This window comes from Mustela erminea, chromosome 19 (genome assembly GCF_009829155.1).
Source record: "Mustela erminea isolate mMusErm1 chromosome 19, mMusErm1.Pri, whole genome shotgun sequence".
In the NCBI taxonomy this organism is placed as follows: domain Eukaryota; kingdom Metazoa; phylum Chordata; class Mammalia; order Carnivora; family Mustelidae; genus Mustela; species Mustela erminea.
In genome coordinates, this window is record NC_045632.1 from 28,344,892 (window position 1) to 28,372,043 (window position 27,152).

General features: G+C 50.1%; 2 protein-coding genes across 21 annotated transcripts in view; one reads left to right on the forward strand and one right to left on the reverse strand.

The window, feature by feature from the left end:
* The window catches only part of ADCY7 (adenylate cyclase 7), a 56,932-nt gene extending 42,169 nt beyond the window's left edge, over nt 1-14,763 (forward strand). For 7 of the 15 annotated variants that reach the window (XM_032326451.1, XM_032326449.1, XM_032326448.1 and 4 more), the window contains exons 14-26: nt 117-189; nt 1,657-1,754; nt 2,532-2,616; nt 2,965-3,090; nt 3,965-4,057; nt 5,100-5,290; nt 6,133-6,223; nt 6,588-6,743; nt 7,300-7,446; nt 8,496-8,600; nt 8,807-8,921; nt 9,504-9,628; nt 9,792-9,938. In XM_032326451.1, the coding sequence (XP_032182342.1) occupies nt 117-189; nt 1,657-1,754; nt 2,532-2,616; nt 2,965-3,090; nt 3,965-4,057; nt 5,100-5,290; nt 6,133-6,223; nt 6,588-6,743; nt 7,300-7,446; nt 8,496-8,600; nt 8,807-8,921; nt 9,504-9,628; nt 9,792-9,938 (1,552 nt within the window). The other 8 variants (XM_032326458.1, XM_032326456.1, XM_032326453.1 and 5 more) reach the window with 6 other exon arrangements.
* BRD7 (bromodomain containing 7) overlaps nt 10,575-27,152 on the reverse strand; it is a 37,959-nt gene continuing 21,381 nt past the window's right edge. Inside the window, exons 7-18 of one of the 6 annotated variants that reach the window (XM_032326462.1) lie at nt 23,079-23,263; nt 21,971-22,094; nt 21,277-21,352; nt 19,094-19,201; nt 18,583-18,718; nt 18,082-18,193; nt 16,479-16,535; nt 15,268-15,382; nt 14,845-15,012; nt 14,171-14,314; nt 13,772-13,836; nt 10,575-11,433 (exon numbers count right to left, since the gene is read on the reverse strand). In XM_032326462.1, the coding sequence (XP_032182353.1) occupies nt 13,781-13,836; nt 14,171-14,314; nt 14,845-15,012; nt 15,268-15,382; nt 16,479-16,535; nt 18,082-18,193; nt 18,583-18,718; nt 19,094-19,201; nt 21,277-21,352; nt 21,971-22,094; nt 23,079-23,263 (1,281 nt within the window). In that variant the 3' untranslated portion in view covers nt 10,575-11,433; nt 13,772-13,780. Of the gene's footprint in view, nt 11,434-13,396; nt 13,553-13,598; nt 13,837-14,170; nt 14,315-14,844; nt 15,013-15,267; nt 15,383-16,478; nt 16,536-18,081; nt 18,194-18,582; nt 18,719-19,093; nt 19,202-21,276; nt 21,353-21,970; nt 22,095-23,078; nt 23,264-27,152 lie in introns of those variants that run through there. The other 5 variants (XM_032326463.1, XM_032326464.1, XM_032326461.1 and 2 more) reach the window with 5 other exon arrangements.

The following is a 27,152-nucleotide window of genomic DNA, read 5'->3' on the forward strand; positions in this document are numbered from 1 at the left end:
CCTCCGCCCCCCACCTCCTGAGGGTGGGTCCTCTCTCCTCCCCCATCTCCTCCTAAGGGTGGGCCCCCAATTTCCCCAGGCCCTATGTCTCACTGCCTGTGCCCGCCACCCCTCAGGCCCTGCTGCTCCAAGTCCGATGACTTCTCCACCTTCGGGTCCATCTTCCTGGAGAAGGATTTCGAGCGAGAGGTGAGGGTCCCCCAGCAGCCCCAGAACAGGGGCTTGAGGCCTGGGGTGTGATAGAGGTGCAGGCCACGGGGCAGCCGACGTGCCACGTCTGTCGTCTGTTTGGGGAGGGTGGTGGGGAGTCACCCCATCCGGCTAGGGCTGGCTTGGACCCTCTTCCTGTTGCCCTCACTCCGGGACCTGACGTGTCCCACTGGGTTTGGGAGACCTTCTCTCCCCTCACAGGCTAGAACCTCAGCCTCAGGGGCCAGTGTGCACCTTAGCCTGGTTCTCCCTTCTGGCTGCTACAACTACATGCTTTTGGGCTGTAACACTGTACAGCCTATAACTGTTTACTTATTTGAGGACCTACTGGTTTCTGGCTGTGTCCCAGGCACATATGTTATGTCCTTGAAACCTCATATAGCTGGATAAGGGGGCCCCGAGAGGGTGGCCCCAGGCCACAGAGCTCTGGTGCTGGGACCTCTTTCCCCTCTCAGCCTCCAGGATTGGTGGTGGGGGGGTGTCTTTCTCTGGCTGGGGCTTCCTGAGTCTGGGGCTACCTCGGTGAGGAGCTTGGGGACTGAGGGAAGCCTGCCGGACAGGCCTTCCAGCAGCTGTGTGACTCCGGGCAGCCTGCTGGACTCTCTGAGCCCCAGTCCGCTCACCTGTGGCAGGAGCCCTTGTGGCCTGAGGTCATGAGATTGTGCCTGGTGTAGAGGTGTAGGCAGCACGGTGCCCACCCCCGCCCTGCTAGCTAGGAGGTTAGGCCTGGCCTTACTCCTGGGTTTGGGGGAGGACAGACCCACGACCAGCCCCAGAGCTCAGATTTGGTTCCTGTCCATAAGCTTGGGGCCATGGGCTTCTCAGGCACCTGGGAAGTAGAGTCAGAGACCTGGGTTGGGTGGGGGAGGGGAAGGGATGGGTTCTAGGCCTCAAGGAACCAAATGAAGGTCCTTTGGTCATGATGATGCCCCATCATCGCCTGGAACTCAAGGAGGGTGTGAGGTGTGTTTGTTTTTTTAAAGATTGATTTATTTGTCGGGGCGCCTGGGTGGCTCAGTGGGTAAAGCCTCTGCCTTTGGCTCAGGTCATGATCCCAGGGTCCCGGGATGGAACCCCATATCAGACTCTTTGCTCAGCAGGGAGCCTGCTTCTCCCCCCCCCCCCACCCCGCCTGCCTCTCTGCCTACTTGTGATCTCTCTCTCTGTCAAGTAAATAAATAAGATCTTCAAAAAAAAAATTGATTTATTTGTTTGAGAGAGAGAATGTGCGCACGAACGAGAGCGGGGAGGACAGAGGGAGAGGGAGAAGCAGACGCCTTCTGAGGGGGACCCTGAGATCATGACCTTAGCTCATGACCTGAGCTGAATGTTTAACCGAGGGAGACACCCAGGTGCCCCCAGGGTGTCAGTTTTGGTTAACTGGAGCCGGGGTGGGCTGGGAGGGGGCCGGAGCGAGTGGCCCTGACCGTCCCTGTCACCCTCCAGTACCGCCTGGCGCCCATCCCCCGGGCCCGCCACTATTTTGCCTGTGCCAGCCTCATCTTCGTCTGCATCATGCTGGTCCAGGTCCTGCTCCTGCGCAGGTCAGTCGGGCTGGGCGGGATGCGCGGGCCCACTGGGGTCGGCCCAGGGCCCCCGGAAAACCTGCGTGCGCTGTCCGACCAGCACGAGTTGCTGGTGCTTTGAGTTCAGTGACCTGAGTCCTGGAGTCCCAGAAACTGGACCAGGGGCTGGGCCCCCACCCCGGGGTCATCAGTGCTTGCATTTGATTCCATCGAACGTGCTAGTCCTGTCAAGATGCAGGCCTTCCCGACCCGAGAGCTGTGTGGCCCTGTGGGCACGTGGCCTGAGGCATTTGCTGTCCCAGAAGGACAGGCTCCCAGAACCGTAGCCACTGCCAGCTCCCTCTTAGAGGTGGGAAACTGAGGCTCAGAGGGCTTTGTGCCCTGTCTAGGTGCACGGCCCCTGCTGGTGGGGGGTGAGCAGGGCAAGTCACAGGGAAGGAGTAAGGTCAGCTATTGGTAGATTCTAGAAGGGTGATGAGGCCAAGGGATCCTCTAGGATTAGGGTTTAGGATGTGCTTCGTAAAGACGAGACAGGAAGAAGCCCTTCTGTCTGGTACTTCTGTGCCGGCCGTGGGTCTGAAGGCCCTTAAATCCGTACACCAGTCCTCGGGTGTCACGAGTGGAGCAGCTGGACCCCGGTTCTCAGAGAGTCCCCTTTGCTGTGTGTAGAAGGGGGTCGGGGGAGGAGGCGGCCGTGAGCCGCACAGTTGGGGTCAGGGTCGGGGGGTTGGGGAGCATGCCTGCAGCTTGGCCCTGGGCAGATGGCCCCCAGAACGAGGGTTTTCTGCTCTCCAGCAGGGCCGTTCTCGGTTTGTCCTTTGGGCTGGTGGCCTGTGTGGTGGCGCTGGTGCTGGGCCTGTGCTTCGCCCATGAGTTCCTGGTGAGTGGGAGGCCCCTGGCTGGGCCCTGACCCACTGGCCCTCCGCGCCCCTCCTGCCCAGGCGACAGTTTGCAGAGCGCTTCTCCCAGTGATTCCACCTTCCTTGGGCTGCTGGTGGCCCCCAAGTGGCTGTAGCTGTCCCCAGGCTCTGAGGGTGGGGACGTCCCTTTCCTGTCTGTGCACCCCATGGGTCTTGAGCTCTGGGCACGGGGCACAGTGTGACTGCGGACCATCCCTAGCGGAGCTCTCACATCTGTGGTCCAAGTGCCCCCACATCTGCTGGGCACTTGGACCAAGGGGTCCTTGTCCCTGTGTTGGCGGCGGCCACCTGACCCCACGACTCCACAGAGGTGCTGCCCGGCCCGAGGGGTGTTGCAGGCCATCTCTGAGAGCGTGGAGACCCAGCCCCTGCTGCGCTTGTCCCTGGCCATCCTGACTATTGGCAGCCTCCTCAGTGTCGCCATCGTCAACCTGGTGAGTTCTGGGGGTTGGTGGGGACAGTGAGCCCTGGGGAGGAGCCTGCCTGCCTGTGTGTGCTTCCTGGGGGGAGGGAGCCAGTCCTTGACCCTGGGCACCTTTAGGCTCTCGAATCCCACAGTCCCCCGCCTGAGGGCTGCGTCTGGTATAGCTCTGCAGGACCCCGGGGGCGGGCTCCCCAAGGCCCCCAGAGGCCCGCCTGGGCTCCTTCCCTTTCGCTTTTCCCATGAGGACCCGGGGCCCCCAGGGAGCTGATGTGGCTGGCCCCCCCAAGGACGGGATGTCTTGAACCATCCGTGTTCTTGGCTTCCTCTGCCTTCTTCATCCTCCTCCTGCCTAGCGAGGCTGTGCCTTAGTCTCTCTGAGACTGTTCCCTCGTGAGGGGCGAGTGGCCCCAGGTACTGGCTGGGACTTGAGCCCCTGCTTCTCAGGCCTGGCTCGTGTGCTCAGTGCTGCGGACAACATGTGTCCCTGCTGGTCCTCCCAGCTCTGACCTCTCGAGTCAGGGGCTCTCTGTGGCTCTGAGACCCTGTGTTACCTGGGGAGAAGGGGGCTCACTGACCATGCTGATCCCTGCTTCTCCCTCCCTCCCCCCAGCCCCGAATCGGCCTCCGATGCTCTGGTGACGGTGCACACAGGGCTTCATTTTGCAGCCTCCTCTGCCCCAGACCCCTCCCCACCACGAAGCTGATGCCCGTGGAGGAGGGGGCGGGGCGCTCTGGCCACTCCTGGAGCGGGCCTGGCAGGAGATGCCCATGCTGCTCGTGGAGGCCTCGGGCCCCTGCCGACCCCTGGCCCCGCTCAGCCTGGGAAGGTCCTGGAGTGTCAGGTCCCTGGGCTCCCCACTCATGGTGACCTGTCTCCTCTGTAGCTGCTGATGCCTTTCCTGGCCCCAGAGCTGCCTGTGGGCAACCAGACGAGCCCAAGCCCGATGGATGTGGGCAACATGTGTGAGCCCCTCCTGGTGAGTGTGGGCTGGGCTGGGCCCTGGTTCAGACCCCTGGGTCCTGCGTCCCCTGAGATGGCCCTGCTCTTGCACAGTGCTCTGCCCGAGCGCCTGAGGCCCTGCTGCGGGAGAGCAGAGTCCAGCCTCTCCCGGGAGGTGGAGAGAGTAAGGCCCAGGCAAGGTCAAGGTGGCCTGTGGTCCTGGAGGACACAGGGGCTTTGAGGCTGGTGTGGCTTCATCCAAGGTGTGTGGGCAGGAGCACCCCATGCCAGGACTTGTCTCCTGACAGCTCACCTGACAGCTGGCCCTCAGACGAGGACGGGCCCGGAGAGGTGGACTGGTGGGCCTCACGGGTGCTGGAGCCTTGGGCAGGCCGACAGCAGGAGCTGGGTCTGGGGATCCTGATGGGTGGCAGTGGAGGGCTGGGGGACTTCAGGGGGCTGTGGTGAATTTCAAGCTGGTCTCTGCTGGGCAGGGGCTAGAGAGGGGACAGGGAGAAAAGCTGAGGCACGCAGTGAGAGCGGGGGCGACATTTGGGATGTAGAACCAGAGGGGGGGTTTGATCTAAATTGGGAGAAGCACGAGCGCCAGGAAGGAGAGCTTGGTCTCTCTTTTGGGGGCAGTGGGGAGCCACGGCATGATCTTGAGCAGGAGATTCACCTGGGCAATGATGCCCTTTGGGGAGGGCAAGCTCGGTTGGGCAGAACTGGAGGTGGGAGGCTGTTGGGTGTGTGCACAGCGCTGCCCTCTCCCTTGTCACGTCTACAGGCTACTGCAGTTGCAGTTACTTCTGCTTCCCCCTTCAGTGAGTTTACCTGCCATAAGTAGAAGTAAAAATGCAGGGAAAACAGCGCGATGCTCCAAAGTTCTAGATTCTGTTGTCTGCTCTTTGCTAAGAGAGGTCACTGAGGCAGGAGAGCAGTGACCCAGGTGCTCGGAAGGTCTCATCGCTGGAAGGGGGCTCAGAGGCAGCAAGCCGGCCCTTCAGGCGCGCCCCCTCCTGGTGACCCTGGGTGCAGGCGCTGCTTCCTGATGACGGACCCCTCCCCCCAACCCCCAGTATTACACCTGTAGCTGCATCCTGGCCTTTGTGGCTTGCTCGGTCTTCCTGCGGATGAGCCTGGAGCTGAAGGTTGTGCTGTTGACCATGGCCTTGGTGGCCTACCTGGTGCTCTTCAACATCCACCCGTGCTGGCGGATGGACTGCTGTGGCCTCATGGCCAACCTCACCGAGACCAGCGGTACCCTCAGGTGGGGCCCGAAGCACCTCCAGTCCCACCACCCATCTCGAGTGTGCTCCGTGGGGTGTCATGTCAAACCATGCTGCATTTGCCTTTGCAGTCCCATCTGGACTGGACACCCGGGGGGGCTGGGCTGGCAGGTGGCACGGTCTCCATTTTCCAGAAGGGGACGGGATGGTCCCAGGTCTACACTCAGAGCTGAAGAGTGGGACTCATCTGCAGGTTCTCTGGGGGACACCCCGAGTCCCACGGAGGCTTCCTGGGTCCTCCGGTGTCTACGCCATTCTGGGGATGTGGAGTGGGGTGGGGGCTTCAGCTCTAGGCCGCCCCCCCCCCCCCCTTGAGCCATGTCCCAGATCTCCACAGAATTCTGGAAAGAACAGTTGTTTCCAGCCTGTCCCTGGACAGGTGGCTGACCCCTGTGGCGTGGGAAGGGACACTGTGTGGGTGCCTCTGGGGGCTCTCCGCCCCAGGTGGGTTGAGGAGAGGGGCCTGGCTCCCCTGGAATTTGGGGACCCAGAACAAAACCTGCCCCCAGGGGTCTGCTGGCAGGGGCAAACTCCTTCCGCCGAACTCTATGTCCCTGACTTGGAGGTGTGCTCGGTGGTCCCCTCACCTGCCCGCAGCGTTTTTCCTTCAGACTCTGGTGTGAGCCGAGCCGTCACTGCAGCGCCGCCTCCCCACCTTCCAGTCAAAGCCTCTTCTCTTTCCAACCCATAGTGGCCTGTCTAGTGTCTGTGCCTGGAGGGCAGAAGTCTGTCCCCCTCTGCCTCCCCGAGCCCCACCAGCTGGGGCACCTGAGGGGCGGCAGGAGCAGGAGTGACTCCGGCCTCTCCCCTTCATGTCCTGCAGCTCCCCACCGTGTGTGTGGAAGGACCCGAAGGTGATGATCAATTTCTACCTGGTTCTGTTCTACGTCACCCTCCTCATGCTCTCCAGACAGGTAGGGCCCGGGAAGCCCCGGTGGCCCGTGCTCAGCGGGGAGACACGGCTGGGGAGGGGCAGTGTGGGAGACAGCGCACAGCCCCCTAGGGAAGCCCTGGTCCCCAGGGTGGTGGTCCCCGAGTCTTTACCTCCCCTTCCCTCAGGACACCAGTGACATTTGGTTGCATGGGTCACTTGCAAACCGAGCCAAGGCTGACTGGGATTCTGAGGCCACAGGGAGGTGGCCGTTGAGCTGGTGACATTTGCCGGGGATGCAGGGTGGAAGCACTGAGGGGCTGGCTCAGCAGGTCCCGGGGCTGCTCGTGTGTCCTTGCGTCCCCGCTCACGATGGCCAGGACACTGACGCTGCCTGCTGTCTGCAGATTGACTACTACTGCCGCTTGGACTGTTTGTGGAAGACCAAGTTCAAGAAGGAACATGAGGAGTTTGAAACCATGGAGAATGTGAACCGCCTTCTTCTGGAGAATGTCTTGCCTGCCCACGTGGCCGCTCACTTCATTGGTGACAAGTTAAATGAGGTGTGCTGGCAGGGGCTGGGTCGCCCGGTAGGGAGAGACGGAGGGTATGGCTGTGGTCGGGGGGCCTGCACTTTCCGGGGCCGTGGTTTTCACCCATGTTACGGGGCCGTCCGGTGGTGTGTGGTTTGGGCATCGGCTGCACGTCCAGGCCTTGGTGGTCTAGATGGTCCATGCGGATGAAAACATGCATGTTTCACAGGTTCCGTGCAGCAGCGTTTTACAGAAGAGGGGACGGGCCCCAGGGCTTAAGACCCAGGCCTCCTGACTGACCTTCCCCCGCCCCACTGGCGCTCAGCGTCAGCCACAGGACCCAGGGTAGCGCAGAGCCAGAACCACCCTGAGCCTGAACTGCCCCAACCAGGGCTCTGAATCTTTTTTTTTTTTTTAACAGCCCCCAGAGAGGAGCTCAGGCGTAAGACAGGCCAAGTGACACTTGTGTCACGCTCCCCTCCCCTGAAAGTTTAGTGGGCCGGGCCGAGGGGCCAAGTCCCTGTGCTTGCCTGGCCCCTCCCCCGGGGCGACTGGCACAAGGGCATCCTCCCCCACCTCCATTCAGGACTGGTACCATCAGTCCTATGACTGCGTGTGTGTCATGTTCGCGTCCGTGCCGGACTTCAAAGTCTTCTACACGGAGTGCGATGTCAACAAGGAGGGGCTGGAGTGTCTGCGTCTGCTGAACGAGATCATCGCCGACTTCGATGAGGTACGGCTGGCTGGAGGAGGGCAGGGTGCAGGCCGGGAGCGCCCCCCAAATCAGGAGAGGGACACGTGCGTCTTTTTCCTCGTTTCCCTCCATAAGCACTTTGTCATCTTCTCTGCATGGGCAGCAGGCTAAGGTCAGATTTAGGTCCTTGAAGGAGGCAGTGATCCCCTTATCTGTGGCTTATGAGCCACGGTCAGCCACGCTCTGGCAGATGACCACCCCCGACATACGGCCAGGTCTGTAGTGGCCAGACACCACGTCACAGCATCCCGGCCCTGTGCCACGCTTCATCTCATTACGAGGAGGAGGAGGCGGCATGAATACAGCACAGGAACATGTTTTGAGAGAGGGACCATCCACGTCACTTGTTGGGGCACGTGAGAAGTCATGCCTGACTTCTCTCCACTAAACCTCATCACAGGCGAGCTCGTGGGCGAAGGAGCACACGCCGTGCGGGGCTCGGGACCCTGCGGTGCGTGGCAGCCACTGGGGTCTGGGAGTGGATAAGGGGGTCTGCTGTAGTTTGAGTCCCAGCGAAGCCCATGCTGCCAACCGTGCCAGTATAAGTCCATCGGTTTGGGCTTTTTTTTTTTTTTTTAAGGATTTACTTATTTTAGAGAGAGAGCACAGAAGAGGGGGGCAAGGACACAGGGAGAGGAAGAGAGAAAATCTTAGGCAGACTCTACCTCAGCACTGAGCCTGACTTGGGGCTCGATCCCAGGACGCTGAGATCATGACCTGAACCAAAACCGAGTCAGATGCTTAACTGACTGAGCCATGAGGAGCCCCTGGATTTCATTCTTAGCTGCAAACATTCGACGTTCTGGGTAGGTGCTGTCGGGCTGCACTTGCTCCTTCAGAATGAGAGTCCAGATGCGAGGGCCGGAGTAGGGAGAGAGTAGGAGAGAACCAGAAACCTCGTCCCTGCATGGACTTGGCTGTCCACTCACGGGGGTGGGGAGGCGAGCATGAGAAATGTCAGCATTAGGAGCAGCGGCAGGAGGGACCCCACCCCTTCTCAGACCTCAGGGTGTCCCTTTGTCTCATAGCTGCTCCTGAAGCCCAAGTTCAGCAGCGTGGAGAAGATCAAGACCATCGGCAGCACATACATGGCAGCTGCAGGGCTCAGCAGCCCCTCAGGGACCGAGAACCAGGTATTGAGCTGAGGTGGTGGCCTCCTGTCCCAGTCTCACATCAGAGGGATTAAACAGGTCCCAGACCAGTTCCACCTCACCTGACATGGGGGGGGGGGGCACCCCTTCCTGCCCAGTCCTATGAGGAAGGGCAGAGGACCTCAGGGGTCAGCCTGGGGTGGGGCATGGGTTCCCCCAGCTCCCGCACACAGCGCCCTGTCCCGCAGGACCTGGAGCGGCAGCACGCGCACATCGGCATCATGGTGGAGTTCAGCATCGCCCTGATGAGCAAGCTGGATGGCATTAACCGGCATTCCTTCAACTCCTTCCGCCTCCGTGTCGGTGAGGGCACGGAGAGCCGGCTGGGCCGTGCTCGGGGTGGGAGGCAAGGCCTGTGGCTCTGGTGCGCCTGCGCTGAGGTCTGACAAGGCACTGCACTGTCCCGCAGGAAAGGTTTGACAACTCCCTCTTGTCTTACAACGCTGGTGACAGGGCAATTATCTTGGTTTGCATTGTTTATAAACTTACCTTTAAAAGTTTTGAGAGCTAGGAAGAGAACACTACGGAAAACTGAGAACCCCAAAATCACCTTCTGTAAGTCTTAAAACATACTGAGAACAAAGCAAGTTATTAATCTAACTACTGGGTGTTAGCTAACAGGGCTGGTGCTCAAAGCCCGTTTGTCCTGTGTTGGGAGATGAGCAGATGCTAGGGAAGTGCAAACCACAGCCCGATCGCTCAGCGAGCAGTTGGAAGAGGGCTGCCAGGGGAGAGCCGCTCCTGCCCCCCGAATGAGAGCTCCTGCCATGGGCTTGGGGAGCTCTCTCCAATCCCCATTTCAGCTGTCAGTGCTTTCTGTGGCTGCCAAGGAGAGAGCCTGAGGCTCAGCCTCTCTGATACACCAGCTGCAAATGTCCCCTTCAGGCATAAACCATGGGCCCGTGATTGCGGGAGTGATCGGGGCACGGAAGCCTCAGTATGACATCTGGGGAAACACGGTCAACGTTGCTAGCCGGATGGAGAGCACTGGAGAACTTGGCAAGATCCAGGTACAACTCAGCTGGGGCCCCTGCGACCACAGGGGGACCCGGGCATTGGTTAGCCCTGATGTGCTCATGTGCAGACACGTGTGCAGTTCGGGGTTGGTTCTGCCTGACCCCCAACAGCAGGTGTCCTTCCTGCTTCCCATGACGGCCGTCCTCTTCCTTTTAGGTTACTGAAGAGACGTGTGCCACCCTCCAGGGATTAGGTTACTCTTGCGAGTGCCGGGGACTGATCAACGTCAAAGGCAAAGGCGAGCTGAGGACTTACTTTGTCTGTACAGACACTGCCAAGTTCCAAGGGCTGGGACTGAACTGAGGGCTTCTGGCAGGTGCAGAACATGCTGGAAGTGGATTTCCTTCCCCGAGGCAAGCCAAGGGGAGCCCTCAGCCCCATGCCAGTCACAAAGGCATTCCCGGGGTTTGGCTGTCACTACCCCGGCAGATGGCTGTGTATGGCTTCCTCGGACTTGTGCTAGAGGATTTCTGGGAAGGCGCATCAGACCCCAACCCGAGGCGACCACAGTCTTGCCATGCACGGGCAGCCAGGCCTTCCGTGCCATCTGAGCCTGCAGTGCAGCCTCTGGACTGTGCTGACTGGCTCGCTCGTGCGGGTCAGCAGCTCAGTCCCCTCGGTGCTGTGGCCATCTCCCATGCGCCGCACGTACCCTGCCTGGCCTGCGAGTGCACAAGCAGGACCTGTCTTTTCTAGGAACAGAACCAGGACAAGTCATCCAGGATGGGTTGGGCACTCCTTGCTCCTTAGCCGATCAGCTACAGGATTCTCCATTTCTCACGCAGGCGTTCCAGGAAATAGAGCTGAAAAGGCTGTTTTCAATCTGTGGTTTTATGCAGTAGGGAGGAAAAACCACAGCGGACACTTGCTGCCTCTTGTCATCTCAAGCAGGTGTCTGTTTTAAATGGCTGTATTATTAGTGGAGGTTTTATTCTTTTAAATGACTTCCTAGATGCTAGACGAAGTCTCTTCCCTCCACTGTGCTTTTTAACCCTTGACATGGCACGAGAACCTACTGTCTAGTGTTTTGTTTCTGGATTGGCCCAGCCGGGGGTGGTGTGGCTCGGAGTGCGGCTCCCGGCAGGAAGGCAAGCGGCGGTAGCCCCGGAAGTCAGGCACCACCCTCCTCTCCCCTCCCTGACCAGTCCGGCCTGCGTGGGTGCTCCCCAGCAGCCTTCCGCGGAATCTTAGCTTCTGTGGTGGAAAGGAGTGGAGTCTGCAGACAGGATGCGGGCCACCTGTAGCGCTTCCTTCCTTTTCTGTAGTCCTCACACCTAACTTGAAGATCCTCAAAATGAAAAACATCTACTCCACGTAAGCCTGCAGAGGTTGGCCATGTGGGAAGCCAGCCTGCTCGGAAATGCTGGGATGGTCTTGCTCTGAACTGCAAGGATCAAGGGCAAACGCGAAAAGCCAGGTTTGTGAGCTGCGTCTCAGCGCTTCAGCTGTCGAGAATCACAAGTCAGCCTGAGTTGTTTCAAGGTGAGAAGGAACCGAACCGTCCCCTTTTTGCTGGATCAGCTTTGCTGCCTCCTCACCAGAGCGTGCCCGGGGTTTCTCCCCCAGCCACACTCCACTACAGAGCAGAATTCCCAGCTCGGGGTCCTCTGGTAACCCCCTGCCATTCTGGGAAATCTTGCACATGGGAGACTTCAAAAGTGGACGCGGGGCTGCAGCCAAGGGCAGGGAGGACTGCAGCTGACCCCGCGGTCTGCTCAGACCCTGGTTGCAGGCTTGTCATCTCAGAAGGGTCTGCCGGAGAGGCCGGGTGCGCCAGCACCGCGACACCTGCGTGTCACTAGAAGAGAGATGAATGAGGTACAAGACCTTGCCATCCGAAGGGATTTTATGGCAAAAATGCTGTTAAGGGGAATAACCTCATTTAAAGACTGCTTTTCTGCACCAACTTTTCATATAAAGGAATGGTTTCTGGTGAGTTCTGCACTGTGACCCATACACTTAAATCGACAGCGACCTGGGCCGTGCAGCAGGGCTCCCCTGAAGAGTTCAGGAAGGTTCTGTCACAGATACGATATGGATGCACGTAGGTGTGCTCGGGATCTCTGAGGCGGGCCTACTTCTACTCGGCAATATTTGAGTTACTTTTATCCTTCAACAACAGAAATCCAGTCCTGTCTTTTATTTCCAATTCAAGCACGGTGCTCTGATAAGCACATTTTGGAAGTTCTGAGTTTCTGATGTGCCGACCACCATGTGGGACGGACCCTAAAAAGCACCTGCTGTCACTTTTGTTCAGTGTGTTTTCCAGGGGCTGGTCCCTTTCCTCACAGGCGTCATTCTGTTTTATGATAGTACAAGTACCTTTTCCAACATTGACCTTTCCTAGGGGCCATGGGGCGGTGTGAAGATTTCCTAACAGAAGATCACTGAGCACAGCATACATGGTGTATGTAATAGGTCATGTCTAAAACCAGGTTTTGAGAAGGTACATATGAATAGGAATTATTCTGTATACTGACTATTTATAGATCTGTAACATTTGTTTCAAAATGTTATACTTCATTTTTATAAAGTACCAGTGTTTCTACTCTGTTTAGCCTTTCATATATTAAATCAGCAATTTGGAAAAACAATGTCCTAAAGTGTTTTGAATTTCAGTGTTTTCTTGGTCTGCTTGAGAAAATTACTGCCTAAATAATAATTGAAAGATTAAAATTAAACTCTAAAAAAGAACTGATAAAATACATAACAATTTTGAAGTTCTTTGGGCATATGGTTTTCAGTAGATTTTTAAGACTGGGTTGTGTTGGAGAATCCGTTTTCCTTCACCCCACTTATTCTTGCTAAATGTTCATTTTCAAAGTCAGGAAAATAAAAACAGCTTCAGCCAGTGGGCAGGGGAGTCTTACCGGGGCTCCGTACAGCCCAAGTCGGGTTCCCTGAAGCAGGCTGCCATGTGGTGCCTGGTTAGGGAAGAGGACCACATGTCTCCCAGTCTCCCACTCCATTATCTGCTCAAACAGCCGACCTTTGTATTTCAGATAAAAGTAGAGGACTCTCAGTTCAAGGGACATGCTGAGGCACAGGTGGCCTGGGAGACACAGTAAACAGAAATGTAAACTTTGCTTTAAGTTCTGTGATTTCCTTTCTTATTTAGCTTCTTTTATTATGTTTCTAAGTGACCCTCTCAAAAATGGAAAAACTAAACCAAATAGCACCACTGACAGGTTAGTACTATGAAGCTCCTGGTGTGATTTTTGGGGGGCTGGGGACAGGAAGAGTGGATAGGAGAGGTACTTCATCACCTCATCCTACAGGAGGACAGCATTCCCATCGGTTATGCCAGGGATATGCACTTAAAATAATTTTAGAATCTACTAATATTTGTTCTCACAGTGTAACGATGGAAAATCTCACTGGATAGGGATTTTAAAGAAGCATCTGAGCTCTGGTCCTGTCTGTATGCCCTAAGGAAAGCGGCACTGTCACTATTCTGACCCAACTGTGCCCAGGCCCACTCGGGATGGCAACAGGTCTGAGTCCATCCTATTCCTTTCTCATGAGGCCCTTCTTTGGATAAATCATCTAGGTGAAATCTGGTAAGTCAGGAACTATTTGGTTGTATTTCTTTAATGAGTTTTGACAAATGTGGAAAAATGAGGGAGTTCAGTTATTTGGGGGGACTTGCTGCCTTTTTTTTTTTTTTTTTTAAGATTTTATTTATTTGACAGATCTACAAGTAGGCAGAAAGAGAATGGGAAGCAGGTTCTCTACTGAGCAGAGAGCCCAATGAGGGGCTCGATCCCAGGAACCTGAGATCATGACCTGAGCCCAAGGCAGAGGCTTTAACCCACTGAGCCACCCAGGCGCCCCGGACTTGCTGCTTTTAACGAAGGGTCCTGAAAAGGCTGTTTTATTTCTTCAGTTCCTCTATCACTTCCCTCTCAGACCCAGCCCTGGGGAAAGGTCAAGGGGCAACTCAGCTGACAGCACCAACAGGGCTCATAGTCCCAGGCTCAGCTTTATTACCTAATACAAGTCCAATCTCTGGAACATTAAAATTAATTGTTCCAAAGTTTAATTAAAAACACAATTTACAAATATTTAATATCTTCTGAAAAGCACTTCCAAGTTAAGAATGAAAAAGAATATGTACATAATATATAATGAAATACCAGTGAGCTTCAAATCCCATCAGGTCCACACTCGGCAATACCAGTCTTTTTCAGTTCTTCAAAATCTGAAAGGAAAAGATACGGCCTCATTCAGCACTTTTCCCCTTTTAATTAAAAGGTAAAGGTATCATCCAGAGGAGTTAAGTGCTGACAGCTCTTCTTTACCTCATTCAAGGTTAAAGACTAGATGTACTACTAGGGGTATCATTGTAGATTTTTTTTTTTTTTTTTTGCAAATGTGTCACATCTTTGTTTCCCTTACATCTTGTCTAAAGAATAAAAACACTTTATATAATGTCAACACGCAGAGGTAATTTTTCCAGTGTTCCTCGAGGGGAGAGGACTGTGTTCCTTTACTCACAACAGCCCTCTGTCCTCCCAGAAACACAGGGCACGTACCTTCTGTTAAATCTACAAAGTTGTTTTCCACGATGGGGGAGGGGATGGAAATCCCCATTGCTTTTCGAACTCCATACGTGCTGACAATGTCGCCTGGAGTGACTTGCTGTGCAAGTTCTTTCAGATTGTTGGTCACCTGTTCAGCTGGGGAAAAGAAAAGAGAAATAGTTCTAGGTGTTAAAACCTGGTTCCTTTATATAATGAACAAAAAACAAAAGAGCAATGCAAAGCCGATCCTGGAACTGCAAGGCTGGAGGTGGGCTGGTCCACAAATACACAGATCTTTTTTTTTTTGACAAATACAGGACCGTAAACCTATTCTCTTCGTTATTATTTTAACTTTTCTTTACTGTACTGTAAGAAACAGTATGTAATACATTCGACATACTAAATATATGTTAATTGACTGTTTGTAGGTAAGGCTTCCCGTCAACAGAAGGCTGTTCAAGTTTGCGGGGAGTCAAAAATTACACATGGATTTTTGACCTACGGGGCGGGGGAGGAGGGAGGTCTCAGCTGGCACCCCTAACCCCTGTGTTGTTCAAGGGCCAACTATGTAAATGCAATAAAGAAACCATCCACAGTTCGCTTCAGCGCTGCTGACAGTGGTGTCACTTCGCAGAAGGTTTTCCCTTTAAGGATCCCATTCTCCTCTTACCGGAGGCATAACATACCGAGATGCATTTCCCTGTACGATGGACCCAGGAGACAGATCATGTTGGGAGGGGGTCTGGTGCTCAGACGCTCGTTCTGGGCTTCCTGGAGCTCTCGGAGCAATCTGGTCGTCTCATCAAGTTTCCTCTGGAACATTTCAGCTTCTGTGTGGTGCGAAGAGTAACACGCTAAAGAAAACACGGACCCACCTGTGTTTGACCTTGGGTGGTTAAGTGTGTCCTATGCTCTGGGGTTTTGCTACTTATTGGCTAGTTTTCTCTCCTCAAAGGAGTAATCCCCCTCTAAAGAAATCAACACTAGAGACATGCTTTACCCTTCACGGAAGCATGGCCAGTCAAGATCTTCCTGTAGTGAGTGGCGGTATCAATCTGGAGTAATGGGACACTAAATCGTGACTGCCCGGGTCGTGAAGGGACACTCACCCTCAGAGTCAAAAACTTCAACAGGAGCACCAAAATTTGTTACTGCTTTCAGTGCTGTGAGCCGGTCCCGACTGCTGGAGTCTAAACGCCCCACTGGCTCTATTTCTGTAATCTGCTTTAAAAAAGGAAAAAAAAAAAAAAAGTTATTACCTGGGCTTGTTAAGCCCCAGTGGTGCTAGAATGAGACCTCTGTAAGATGGTTTGTGTGTCCAGGCCACGTTATTGCACCTATTTACTTTGGAGTTACAATTCTGATACCTACAAAACCATCTTCCCAGAACACTAGTAGAGTGCCATTCCCCAATCTGGGCCGAACACGATCCACAAAGGCGTTACTTCCTGAAAATGAAATGACGTGTCTTACACAACACCCATTGTTTGTTCCATCCGGCAGCCTCTCTAAAGATGGAAGGAACAAGGGCCTTGGTCCTGTCTACGCCGCTGGAGCTCCTGGTGGACTGGGACGATGCCGCATGTTTCCGAGGCTCACAGGCAACGTTTTGGCCCCAGTGTATATGCTTGCTCTCCCGCAGTACAGCCTGAGCCTGAGGTGGTGGACTTGGCTCCTACTGTACTTGCCTCTACTGTGTTATCTTTAGTCCCTTCCCTTGCGTTGCGACGCTTGTCAGAATTTTACTCAGACAAGCCCCAGAGCCCTTCACAAGTCTCCTCCTCTAAACACTCTCCCCCTCCACATTCCTCAGAGCCTCCCGTCTTCTGAGGCAAAATCTCAGCTTCTCCATTGTCAGGGCCTCACCTGTGCAGGCCTCCGCACCACCCCTCCTCTGCCCAGGCACCCCATGCTCACATGCCAACTGTGCTCTCTGCACACGGGCCTTGTCCCCTTGTGTCTGCTTCTGTCACTACACGTGCAGTTTCGGCCCACTTCCCACTGCCTGCTGGGAGAATGTCTTCATCTTTCTAGGACCAGCGGCCCAGTATGCTCTCTGGGAGGACCTCCGCAGCTATGCAGAGCAGCGAGTGTCTGCAATCTGCATTCCTATAGCGCATACATTTATGCAGTGTGGTGGGCGGGGCCGCCCCCCCCCCATAGCCCCCTACCACAGGCCGGCTCCCCACAGGCGGAGAGAGTGCTGTTATTTATGAAGATACGCAACAAATAATGTTCTTTTAAAATAAAGCTTTATCATTTGGGCCTTTTGGCTTACCCTCCCATTAAATATTTTTTATGAAGAATGAAAAACAATCACCTCCATTTCTTTTTCGGAGTCAAGGTTCCCAGTCTGGCTGTCGTCTTCAGGTGATGACTAGAAGTTTAAAGACAAACAACTTTTTATTCAAAGATAATATTAAAGAGGTAAATATCAAGGAAAATAAAATGTTAAGAGTTTCAAGATAAGGAATAAGAATATGGATTACTGGAATTTAAATAAACAAGTCAGATATAGTAAGTGGGCATTTTGAGAGTACTTGTGTCAAGAGTACCTATTACTGGTACTTCAAGATTGATCTTTCTGTGCCTGAGCAAAAAGCTATAAACATATATGACGGTATCTGGTAAATAGCACAGAAGTACCTAATAAATGGGAGTCGGTTTTCAACAACAGGTGAGTCTAGCACAAGCAGAAAATAGAGGCACTCTAGGAACTATTTTGCATTAAGAGAGCAACATTCTCGGATAAGAGAGGATTACTGTAAAATATTCAAATGCTATGGAGAATGTGAAAGCTGCCCATAATCCTCCTACCTGTCAGAAATCACACACACATAAACAACAGACAAATGTATCATGCGTGAAAATCAATAACTAAGCGATCTTTTTGAAAGGCTATATTATGATTTTTTTCACCAATTCCCAATTTTTAAAAATTATAAATAATGTATCCTTATATATAACTTTTTAAAATTTTCTAAGACACAGTCTGCAAAGATATGCTGGATCAACGGACAGAGAAACTTTAGATCTGAAATCTACTGCCCTACCCAACCAAAGGAAAGCTATTCAATTGTAGCTGAAGACTATCAATTAATTCAGATTCATGGAAGGGTTAGAGGAAAAATATTTCTGAACAGCTGTGAAGTGGCATTTTTTTTTTAGGTCACGTGAGGAAAGTCGTTCCTGCATGAAGGCTGTACGGCAATTCTCGCTGAACCCGAGGTGCTGACCCAGCACTGCCGAGTCACCCAGGGCCCAGCAGCCACGTGGGGGCAGAGGACAAGCCAATAGCAGCCACAGCCCTCAGGAACTGAGGACCCCTGGAGAGACACACAGGGTTCTTCTAACTACAGTGACAAGGACATTGTGGAGCTTGACTCTCTTCTACTTATCAGGAGGGACATTTTCTGGTTCTAATCTTTGAGCTAAGGGTGTGATTATTCCAGATGATGAACTATGGCCAACTAAACTGGAGACAGTTTACAAGTGTTAACGGCAGGGAGCAAAGAGGAAACTTCTTACTTTTTTCCTTGTGACCCCACCGTTGTGTTGTTACCGAATAATAAAGGAAAGGACATTATCATTTTAGTCAACTCAGTTTCAAGCCAGTGAGCAAGACTTTCCTTTTTTGTTAGCATACAGAGCACCAGCTGAATTCTGAGTCGTTAACTCCATTCTGATTCCTACATTCCCAAGATCGGGAGATAATGACGGTCTTCTGGCCCTCAAAGACCCTGGTAGCTGACTTACCATTTCCGTTCATTGTCCTCCACCCGTGGTCCCCACCCAGGCTGGCCTGGCTTTTCAGGGGAATGCAGCTCAGCTGTCATCCTGGTGACTCCCATGGTTTCATAACACTGAGTGACTAATGCTCAGAGCCAACAATAAATTACCCATTTCTTGAGCAGCTTTCTTACCATCTCCAACTCTTGCAGGGTTCTAGAATGGCCTCCTTTCGTTAAAACATCCAGTAAACTGTCCGCCATCACATAAGGATAATCCTGGCATGTGGCCAAAAACTCATGGATGCTGAAACAGAGAGAGCTGGAATGTCACTTCCATATACATCGTCCACTGGCTGAATCCTTCTATCCCAGTCAACTGTTTCCATCAGACACGCCTTACTTTATGTGCCAGGTGTGAGAATCTCCGTCTAGGTCCGTCACCCTCTTTACAGATTTACCAGTGACACCTTTATCGCCTCGAGCGAACTAAAGAGCATCAAGAACACAGTGAAATGAAATGCTCCTGCCCTTCGCTTCCTCCCTGAGGTGACCTTACTCCCCACAGGACTTACACGTGTCTCAGGAGTCCCCGGGTTACCCCTCCGGTTCAGACCACACCCCCTGGATATTCACAGGTCTGTCGGTGTTTCAGGATAATGTGGCATTGAGGACATCGGCCAATCGGTCACTCACCTGAAATCACTGGGAAGGTCAGAGTCTTCCCCATAGGCTGAATAGATTAGATCCGAATCATCCTTGCTAATATTTGCAAATGTGGAGTCATAATGTGGAGCATAAGAACTGTAGGGCCCGTAATTCAAGTATAACACTGTCAACAGAAATCAAATAGTACTGTACTATTCTTTTACTTGTGTGTCAATCTAATTTTTGTTTTACTAAAGGTTATTCCCTTCTAATTTTACTACTTCACTGACAAGTATAAAAAATCCAAGGTAAGTATTTCCCCCTCCCAGATCCTTGGGGAGTCATAAATCAAGTGACTTTTTCCCCACAAAGGGGAGACAGAAGAAAGCCAGAACAAAACTCACTTTGAATACTAATAGCTGATTTTAAAGCTTCTTCCAGAGTTAATAAAACAGCTGATTCATGTTGCAAATATACCACCAAGAGAACTAAAGAAATGAAAATTATGCTTTTTCCCTCCCCTAACTGCTTGGGTGATGACAGAAACACGAAGGCTTACCTGGAGTGACTTTGTTCCTTTTGTCTTCCTTGAACCCCTGCAAAGTATTCACTCCAGACTGAAGCCTGCCAGTTGTCATTCCCAGTCTCACGGGGCAGTAGCCTGGTTCTGAAACGGAAGAACAGTGTGGGAGGTGCACACGGTCAGGAGCCGAGGGGGGCTCCGCAGGCTGTGTGCACACACACTGCTTCGTGCTGTCTCTGTGACTCTGTCCAGGAGCCTAGGTGGCCCTTTCTACACCCAGCATTTACCTACAGAAATCTCGGCAAGGAAGGAGCGCAGCCAGCACCTGCAGCCGATCCTTTTCATCATACTCTTACTGTTTTCTTGTAATTCTTTATAATCACATTGCATTTCACTTAAAAAAATAATTAAGGATTTAAAAGTTGAAACTTAACTTTGATGGAAGTAAACCAGTAGAAAAAGTTAGTAAAAGACTAAGGAAAAATACCTGATTAAAGACAAGAACTCATGATATATTCAGGAAAAACTAGTACCTACCAGGCAGGCTACTTCCCCCCACCACCGTCCAGAATAGAGGCTGTGGCCACAGGTGGCCACAGGTGACCACGGTGACAGAATGAAAGCGCCTGGGAGCGATGTGGCGCACCTAAATTGGGTCTGCTTTCCCTCGCAGCAAGCAGTCTGCAGTCTGCGAGGAAGATGAACCTGAGAAGTGAACGGGGCCAAGCTTCCACCCAACAGCAGGACATGGACCCTTTGGGGGCTGCTGCCATGTGCGGAGCTCAGCCTGGGCCACACAGACCCTGCCTCCAGGAGTGGGAAAGGCAAGATAGCAGAGCAAGGGCAGACAGACCGTGGGACACAAAGAAGGGGCAGATCTTAAGGTGTCACCTAAATCGTTAGCTGCATCTCCTTACCACCAAATCTTTACCACGGCTATACCAGAAAGAGCAGTGTTCTCAGTCTGGCAGCATTTCCTTTGATGCAAGACCATAGAAACTTCTACTACGCAAAGTTCGCATAAAAAGCAAAAAGTGAGTTTTTTTTTTCTTTTCTCTTACCCTGGACAACACCAGTTCCTCTTCTAAGCCAAGGAACTCTGACAGTGTTTCAAGAGCAGACTGCGATGCTCGAAGACATCAGTGGGCTCCCTGGTGCACTCCTCAAATGCATCCGGAGATGCGTCAAGGTCTCTTACCTCCATCCCCTCACCCTCGTGTTTATGGGACCAATCTAAACATCACCTTGCTAAGGAATAAGGAAGCCTTCTCTGGCCCCGACACCAGGGCTGCTTCTGCTGCGTGCTGTCACAGCTGCCTTCCTCACGGCGGATGGGATGCGGCTCCTCACACGATGATTCACTTTCGTTCGACTCCCCACCCCAGACGAAAGGGGACGGGCCTCCTCTCTCCTGTTCTGCTCCCTACTTTACACCCTGCTCCACCTCCAGCTCCCAGGCCGTGCCCGCAGCACAACGGTAAGTACTGGAGACTGTTCACTGAAGTGTCATCACTCGTTTCTGTATGGCCAGTGAACTCTCTCATGATGGCAGCATGAAATGGCTGTTTATGAAGTAACATTCTCAGGTTTGCTTATCCTGACATACGCTCCTCCTCCTCAGATGAATGACGAGAAGTTCTTATGTCACGTCTCAAACTATTATTCCCTACACTATCGCCATTAAAATACCACCTGAGAAAATAAAAATATGACTGGGGTTCTAAAGCCATGCTTCCCGACCTTTACCAACTTGCGACCAGCCACAGCGACACACGGCATTAGTAGACCTGTTCTCCCGCGACTAGTATGGTACTGCAGGGCATGCATGTGTGCTCTATTCACTGAAATTTAAAAAGCCAGTCAGATTTATGATGTTATGATAAGAGAGTTTTGAGGTACCTCCCGAAATAAGTGAGTGTACATACCATAGTCTCTTAGAGCCAGAGCTAGAAATTATGTCATTTTTTGGCTTTATTGGTGGGTCTGCTATTCCAGGGACTTTGTATTCTAGAGAACCCTGGATCTATATAGCACCTGCTTTAAGATGAGGTAAATTTGGGCTAGCTATCAGCACAAAATGCACGGTGTCTGGCCAAGTTCTCTGGGGAAGCTGACACAGGTGGACTGCTCAGTATTGGGCCTGTTGTTTTAAAATATCACCCGGGCTACTGCTTGTTGCCAAACAGCAAGTTCATGCACATTCTGATCTGTGAACTTACCTCCTACAATGGGATCCACAGGATGGAGAAGCCCCAGTGTCGTCGTTCCGTCTGGTTTTCTCCTTTCAAACTCACACTGCAATGACCCGAGTATTCACATGTCATAAACCATTCTCTGTATACCTCATATGCATGCAAGTACATGTGTGTATATATATATCTCATACTAGAAAGCCTTAAATTTAATCAAACTAGTATTAAGAGTTGTTACTGTTATACTTAGATACTGACTTTCCCACTTGGCGCCATACACACAAGGGCTAATGCACTGCAGAAATGAAGGTTAGGGAGAACTCAGGATGGTCAAGAGCTGTTGGGGGGGAGGCCTTTAGGCCCCTCCGTTCTGCCTACTCTATTAAAGAAGGAGGATACTGGAGACCATGGGAGGGGAGTGACTGCTGAAAGTCACATATTAATCCACTTCATTTTAAACCAATGTGCTAAACAATGATTTCAAGAGGCCAGAGTATAAATGTTCATTTTCCAAGTTTAGAACATGTTAACCGCACTAAAATCCAGTTAACAGAGGAAAAGATTAATCACGTACTTTACAAATAAATTATTAAAACGGACTTCTCTGTGTGTTGTACTGAACTGCTCTACAGCAGGTATGGGTTGAAAGTGCACAAGCAATCTGACTGCAAACCCGAGGACCGCACAGTAGGTGGTGAGAAGAAAGACAAAGCCCAGTCACCTGGCTGTTAACAAGCCGCCTGGTCAGCTTTCCTCCAGATTCCTTAACGATGCGGTCTATCTGCTCCTGCTCTCTTTCTATAGTATTGCTCTTACATTTATCTTCAAGTGTATCTTTGTCTTTCCTGTAAACACACATTAATACTAAGTAAAAAAAAAAATAATAATAAGATGAAAACATTAAGATGAGTTCCAAACGGGAGCACAACTCAATCGGAGCCATTGGCACTACGGTGGCCCATTAAAGCTCTGTTGCTCCGGCGGCCCGGGAGCGCCTGTAACTCGCGCGCAGCGAGGCGGACCGGACACTCGGCTCAGTTCTCTCCTGTGTTGAGTCTGGTGCTATGTCTTAGGCGTTTTTCTCAATGCAGTCACACAAATGGATTCTACCTCAAAAGGGACACATCATTTTCTTTTTAAAGTCCAGTTTCTAAGTTTAAAATGAAATACATTTTAAATTACACAAATCTTAGAAACAGAGTAAGAGTATGTCACAAATTTACTTTCTTTGCCTTACGCCAACAGAAATCCCAGCCTGCTCACTAGAACCCTCTTCTGGAGTGGAGAGTGAGATGCGGGGCCTCAGGGCTGCGGGTCAGTCAGTGGTGGGAGCAGGTGGACACAAGTGCGTCCAGCCACGGCCGGAACTGCCTGGGGGGACCAGTGCTGAGTTACCGCTCCTACCAGGTGCCGTCTGGTGGAGGCCATGCACACACCTCACCAATGGCCCATCCGTTCAGGAAGCAGCTTCGACTATGCGTAGGCTGAATTTACGGTCTCAACCCCTTTATGGAATGAGGTAACAAATGCGGATGTTTTTCTTCAACAGAGAGTTCTATTTCAGTAAATTCACAAAGTCCCTAAAGATAATTTACTGGTTTTAAAACTACCTTCATAAGAATACACATTCAGCACTGTTTTCTAAACTATGTTTAAACAATTCCATATAGGTGCTTTGTATGAGAAGATGGGAGTTATCACCAAAATGGACTTTCATGCCAAAAACCAACCATGACTTGGTCTTCCCAAGGCAGGCACTGAAACAGTATTTTCCCCCCTTAATGGTCTGAAAAAGATAGCTTAACTTAAATATTCCAAAGATTCTTTACTTTTTGTTTTCCTTATTGGGACTCTTGAAGGCTTGTGCTTCAGTATCTCCAGAGTCTTCCCTTTCTCTCGGCCAGCAGCCGCTGTCCTCCCCACTCTGCGAGGTGTCTGTTCTATCTTTCTGCTTTCGACTTTTCTGCAAGTCTGCCATGAATTCTATGCTTTGCTTCAGGCTCTGAATTCTCTCCTAAAAATATTCAAGAATATTCTCATTGCATATTTGTCATTAATTTTTAAAGTGATGCAGTTCTTTCTCACAATGTGAGTTTGCACTTACTCTGTCATTAACTAGGGAAGAAAAGCAATTAAACATAATTATACCAAGAGAGTATGTTTGGGAACCAGGACAATACAGTCTATTTCTTCAATCCAGATAATTTAATTTCCAACGTTAAGAGTATGCTTTTTAACTTGATTACATCATCAAAACATTTGTAGAAGAGAAAGCATGAATAAGTACTAAGTATTCTTTGCAGTACTAACTTCAAAAAGGAGAATTTAGTTTAACATTATGTTTAAATTTTATATATAACAGAATGGGTTCTTTTTTGGAATTTAAGAGTTACCAGGTATTTCAAAAAGCTAGAGGATCTGAACATGTGAGTACCCTTATACTCCAGTATCCTAGGATCACCCGAGGCCACTGGCATTTCTCTCTGTGTGAAAACATGCTTCCAGGAGAATAAAAGGTTGCTAGCATAGTTTCTTTCCCAGAAAGCATAATGTTCTTACCAAAGTAGTCTTGTTTCTATTTAGTGAAACATGTACTTAATTTTCCACTGCACTGGTATGCTGTGAAATTTTCTTTGTGGCTGAGGGCTTGAGGTTTCTGGAGGCACATTTGTTTCTAGCAACTATTCTGCCTTTTAACTCTGAGCACTGTCCCTGGATAAAATACGGGCTGCATGGCAACGCCAGGGAAGACTTTTGCAGAATAATAGAAACTAAGAACTGGAAAGGACAGAGGTCATTCAAATAAGAACAACATAGCCCAGAAATGCTAAATATCTCACCTAGGGTCATAGAACCAGTAATGAAGGTCAGGCCTCTGGGGTCTCATGAGGGGCCCTGTCTCATCACACTGCTGAATTAGCAGTGCAGACTGTGAGAGCTTCCAGAATGAGGACCTCCTGTTTTTATTGAACTTTTATTTTAAGGTAATCTTAAAACTATCCAACTAATATATTTCATTGTAGACAAAGATTTGGGTAGAGGAGAAAATATAAACCTTGTTAATTTATCACTAAGCCTCTATTCCTCTAAGCATTATACATACTAACAAATTATAATTATACTGTATATTTGGTAACATGCATTTTTTTCATTAATGAATTATAATAATTTTCCTTCCACATCATTAAATACTCTTTAAAGACTTTTTAACAAGTGTATCGTATTTAATCCTGTGTACCATGGTCTAATTAACATTCCACTACTGGACATTTAAATTATTTCCAAGTTCCCACTATTACAAATAGTTCTCATAAACATCACTGTAAATAAATCTCTCCAAGAATCTCTCTTTAGGATGAATTCCCAAAAGTGATACTGGATGTTAACTATATTAAAAAAAAATCCTAGAAGTGAAAACAGTAGGTCATCAGGTTTTGATATTTACTGCCAAATTACTCTCCAAAGAAGTTTTATCAATGTATATATCAATGTTTTAAAGTCTCTCTGAATCCTTATCAAACTGAATAGTATTTAAAAGAATGTGCCAATTTGATTTTTAAAAACATGTCTTATTTTAAATAATATTTAAAATTTTAGTGAGTATGATTATCTCTGGAACTTTTTGTGTTTTCCCTTGTGCATGTCACTCAGGTAATTCCTAACCCAGCTCTATCTCGAGGACCTAAATCAGAGACTGGTACACTGCTAGTACCCAATAAATGGTGTTAAATGAATGGGCTTAGGTCACGAAGTTCTCAGTTATCTTTTTATTTCCACTTTAGAATTTTATAAAGTAGAACCTACATTAAGAACAGTTTGGAATTTAAAAAAAATATAACACACACAAAATTAAGAGAATTAGAGAAATCTTCTAAATTTCAATATAAATCACTGGAAAAAGCGGAGTTTGATTTTACTTTGAAAGTCTTTTTTTTTTTTTAAATAATGAAGATTGTCTTTGAATCAGCATACTATTTATTTTCCTCAATTTTACAACATCAAATGACTGAAAGGACTGACTCTTTGCTACAGCTAACACTCGCGTGCTTATACATGCATCCTGCCAGGCCGCCTGGCTCCACGAGGTAAGGACTACTGAGGCCAAGCAAGGTCACTCAGCATCTCCAGTGCACAGCCAGGACTTGAACTTTGATTCTAAAGCTACTGTGCTACAAACAGTAGTCTGCATTATTCTTTGTAGTATAATGCAGCATTCTAGTATTTATCTTGGCGAGCAAAAAAGTTATTCGACTATGTCCACTCTTCATAAAAATGTCTACTAATAGTCGCTACTTGTGTGTATATGAAAAAAATGATAAATGACTGCTCTATAATCTTTACACTGAACATTCAAAACCAGTGATCTTTTAAAAAGACACCATTCATGGGAAGGGTGTGCTGGCCTCCCTTGGGAATACCGCTATTAGAAGAATTAACTCAGAAGATCTAAATTTAAACATTTAAAAATCACTGTTGTAAGGATCCCTCCCATTTAGGGTGGAGAGAACAGTCAACAGGAAGCTATAACACAGGATGGGTAGGGCTCCTCAACAGGAAGAGATCTGAAAAAAAGGAAGACAACAGAGAGAGAAAAGGGAAAGTGGAGAAGAAAGTTTATTTTCTGTGCTTCCAGCCATCCCACCCCCAATAAAATTCAAGAGATACTGGAATCTTTTGCATGTTATATTAACTATATTATGTGAAGAAAAGAATATAATGGTAAATCAAAGTTGATAAATTTACTTGGGATACTGCAACTTCAACTTCTCCCAAAAATTTAATGTGCACATTTTGGAGTGACTAAAGACTACATCTGCAGGATGCACTTTCATTTCAAATGTAACAACAAGCATTTGCAGATTTTTAAACCTGGAATATGGCTTGGGGCTGGATTAAGTCTTCCTGCAAGGAGTGGGATAAACATTTTATAGTCCCCTTTGTAGATTTTTGCCAAAGACGGGTAACTGGTTTACATTACAGTTTCTTAAGTCTGTAGGAAAGGGCAGGACCTGATGCCGCCTGAATATTAGGAGTTCGAGAATCATCACCAATGCAAATGTTTTTCCTTCCCAGTTAAATGAATCTGAGAATCATTGAGAGCCAAGCCCATACTCAGACATCTGCACACCAAGACAATTCTTCAAATGTAAAACTGTGATACAGATGGTCACTGTAACAAGTGGGAAACTGTGCATTTACACATGACTCATTCCTACTCTCCTCTAACTCATCTGAGTCTGGGCCCAAGCTCTTCATTCTGATTTCTTCCTCATGCTTCTTAACTTATACCCCCACTCATCTCTTCTTCGCAAAATCCCTTTCCTCTCTTGCTCTCCTTTCTTGTAGTCTCCTGCCTACCCTAGCTCTGAGAGCTGGCACCCTAATGCTCGCAATTATCTTGGGAGACTGCACTTTAAACCTTCTTCTACACACGTGAGAACACCAAGGCCCAGTGTGGTTCATGTCTTGCCCGAGGTCCACAACTAAGAGCAAGAGCTAAAACTAGAACTCCAACTTCCTTCTGCGGTAAGGCTCCAGGATCATCTCAGTTCATTTCCCATCCTACTCAGAGCCATGAGTAAGACCTCAAAAGACACGACTTATTTTGTGAGCTCTCCTTTTCTCCCAGCAGGTGCACAGCGAGGCCCTCAATCCCCCTCCCAACCATGCCTTTCATCAGTGGTTGTTCTGAGATGGCACCTATTCTTTTCTGCCACTAACCTCTCTTTTGAATAAACTATCGTGTTTATGCTGTCTCATGAAGCTTGATGATGAAGTGTCCCTCCCACCTCTGCCGCCTTGCTATGGTACCAGCTCTGGTCCTTCCAGGGAGAGTGCTCTTGTGGGGAGGTGGCAACAAGCAGGTTACTGCTCATTGGAATTCTCTTTGTAGTGGGAGGAGT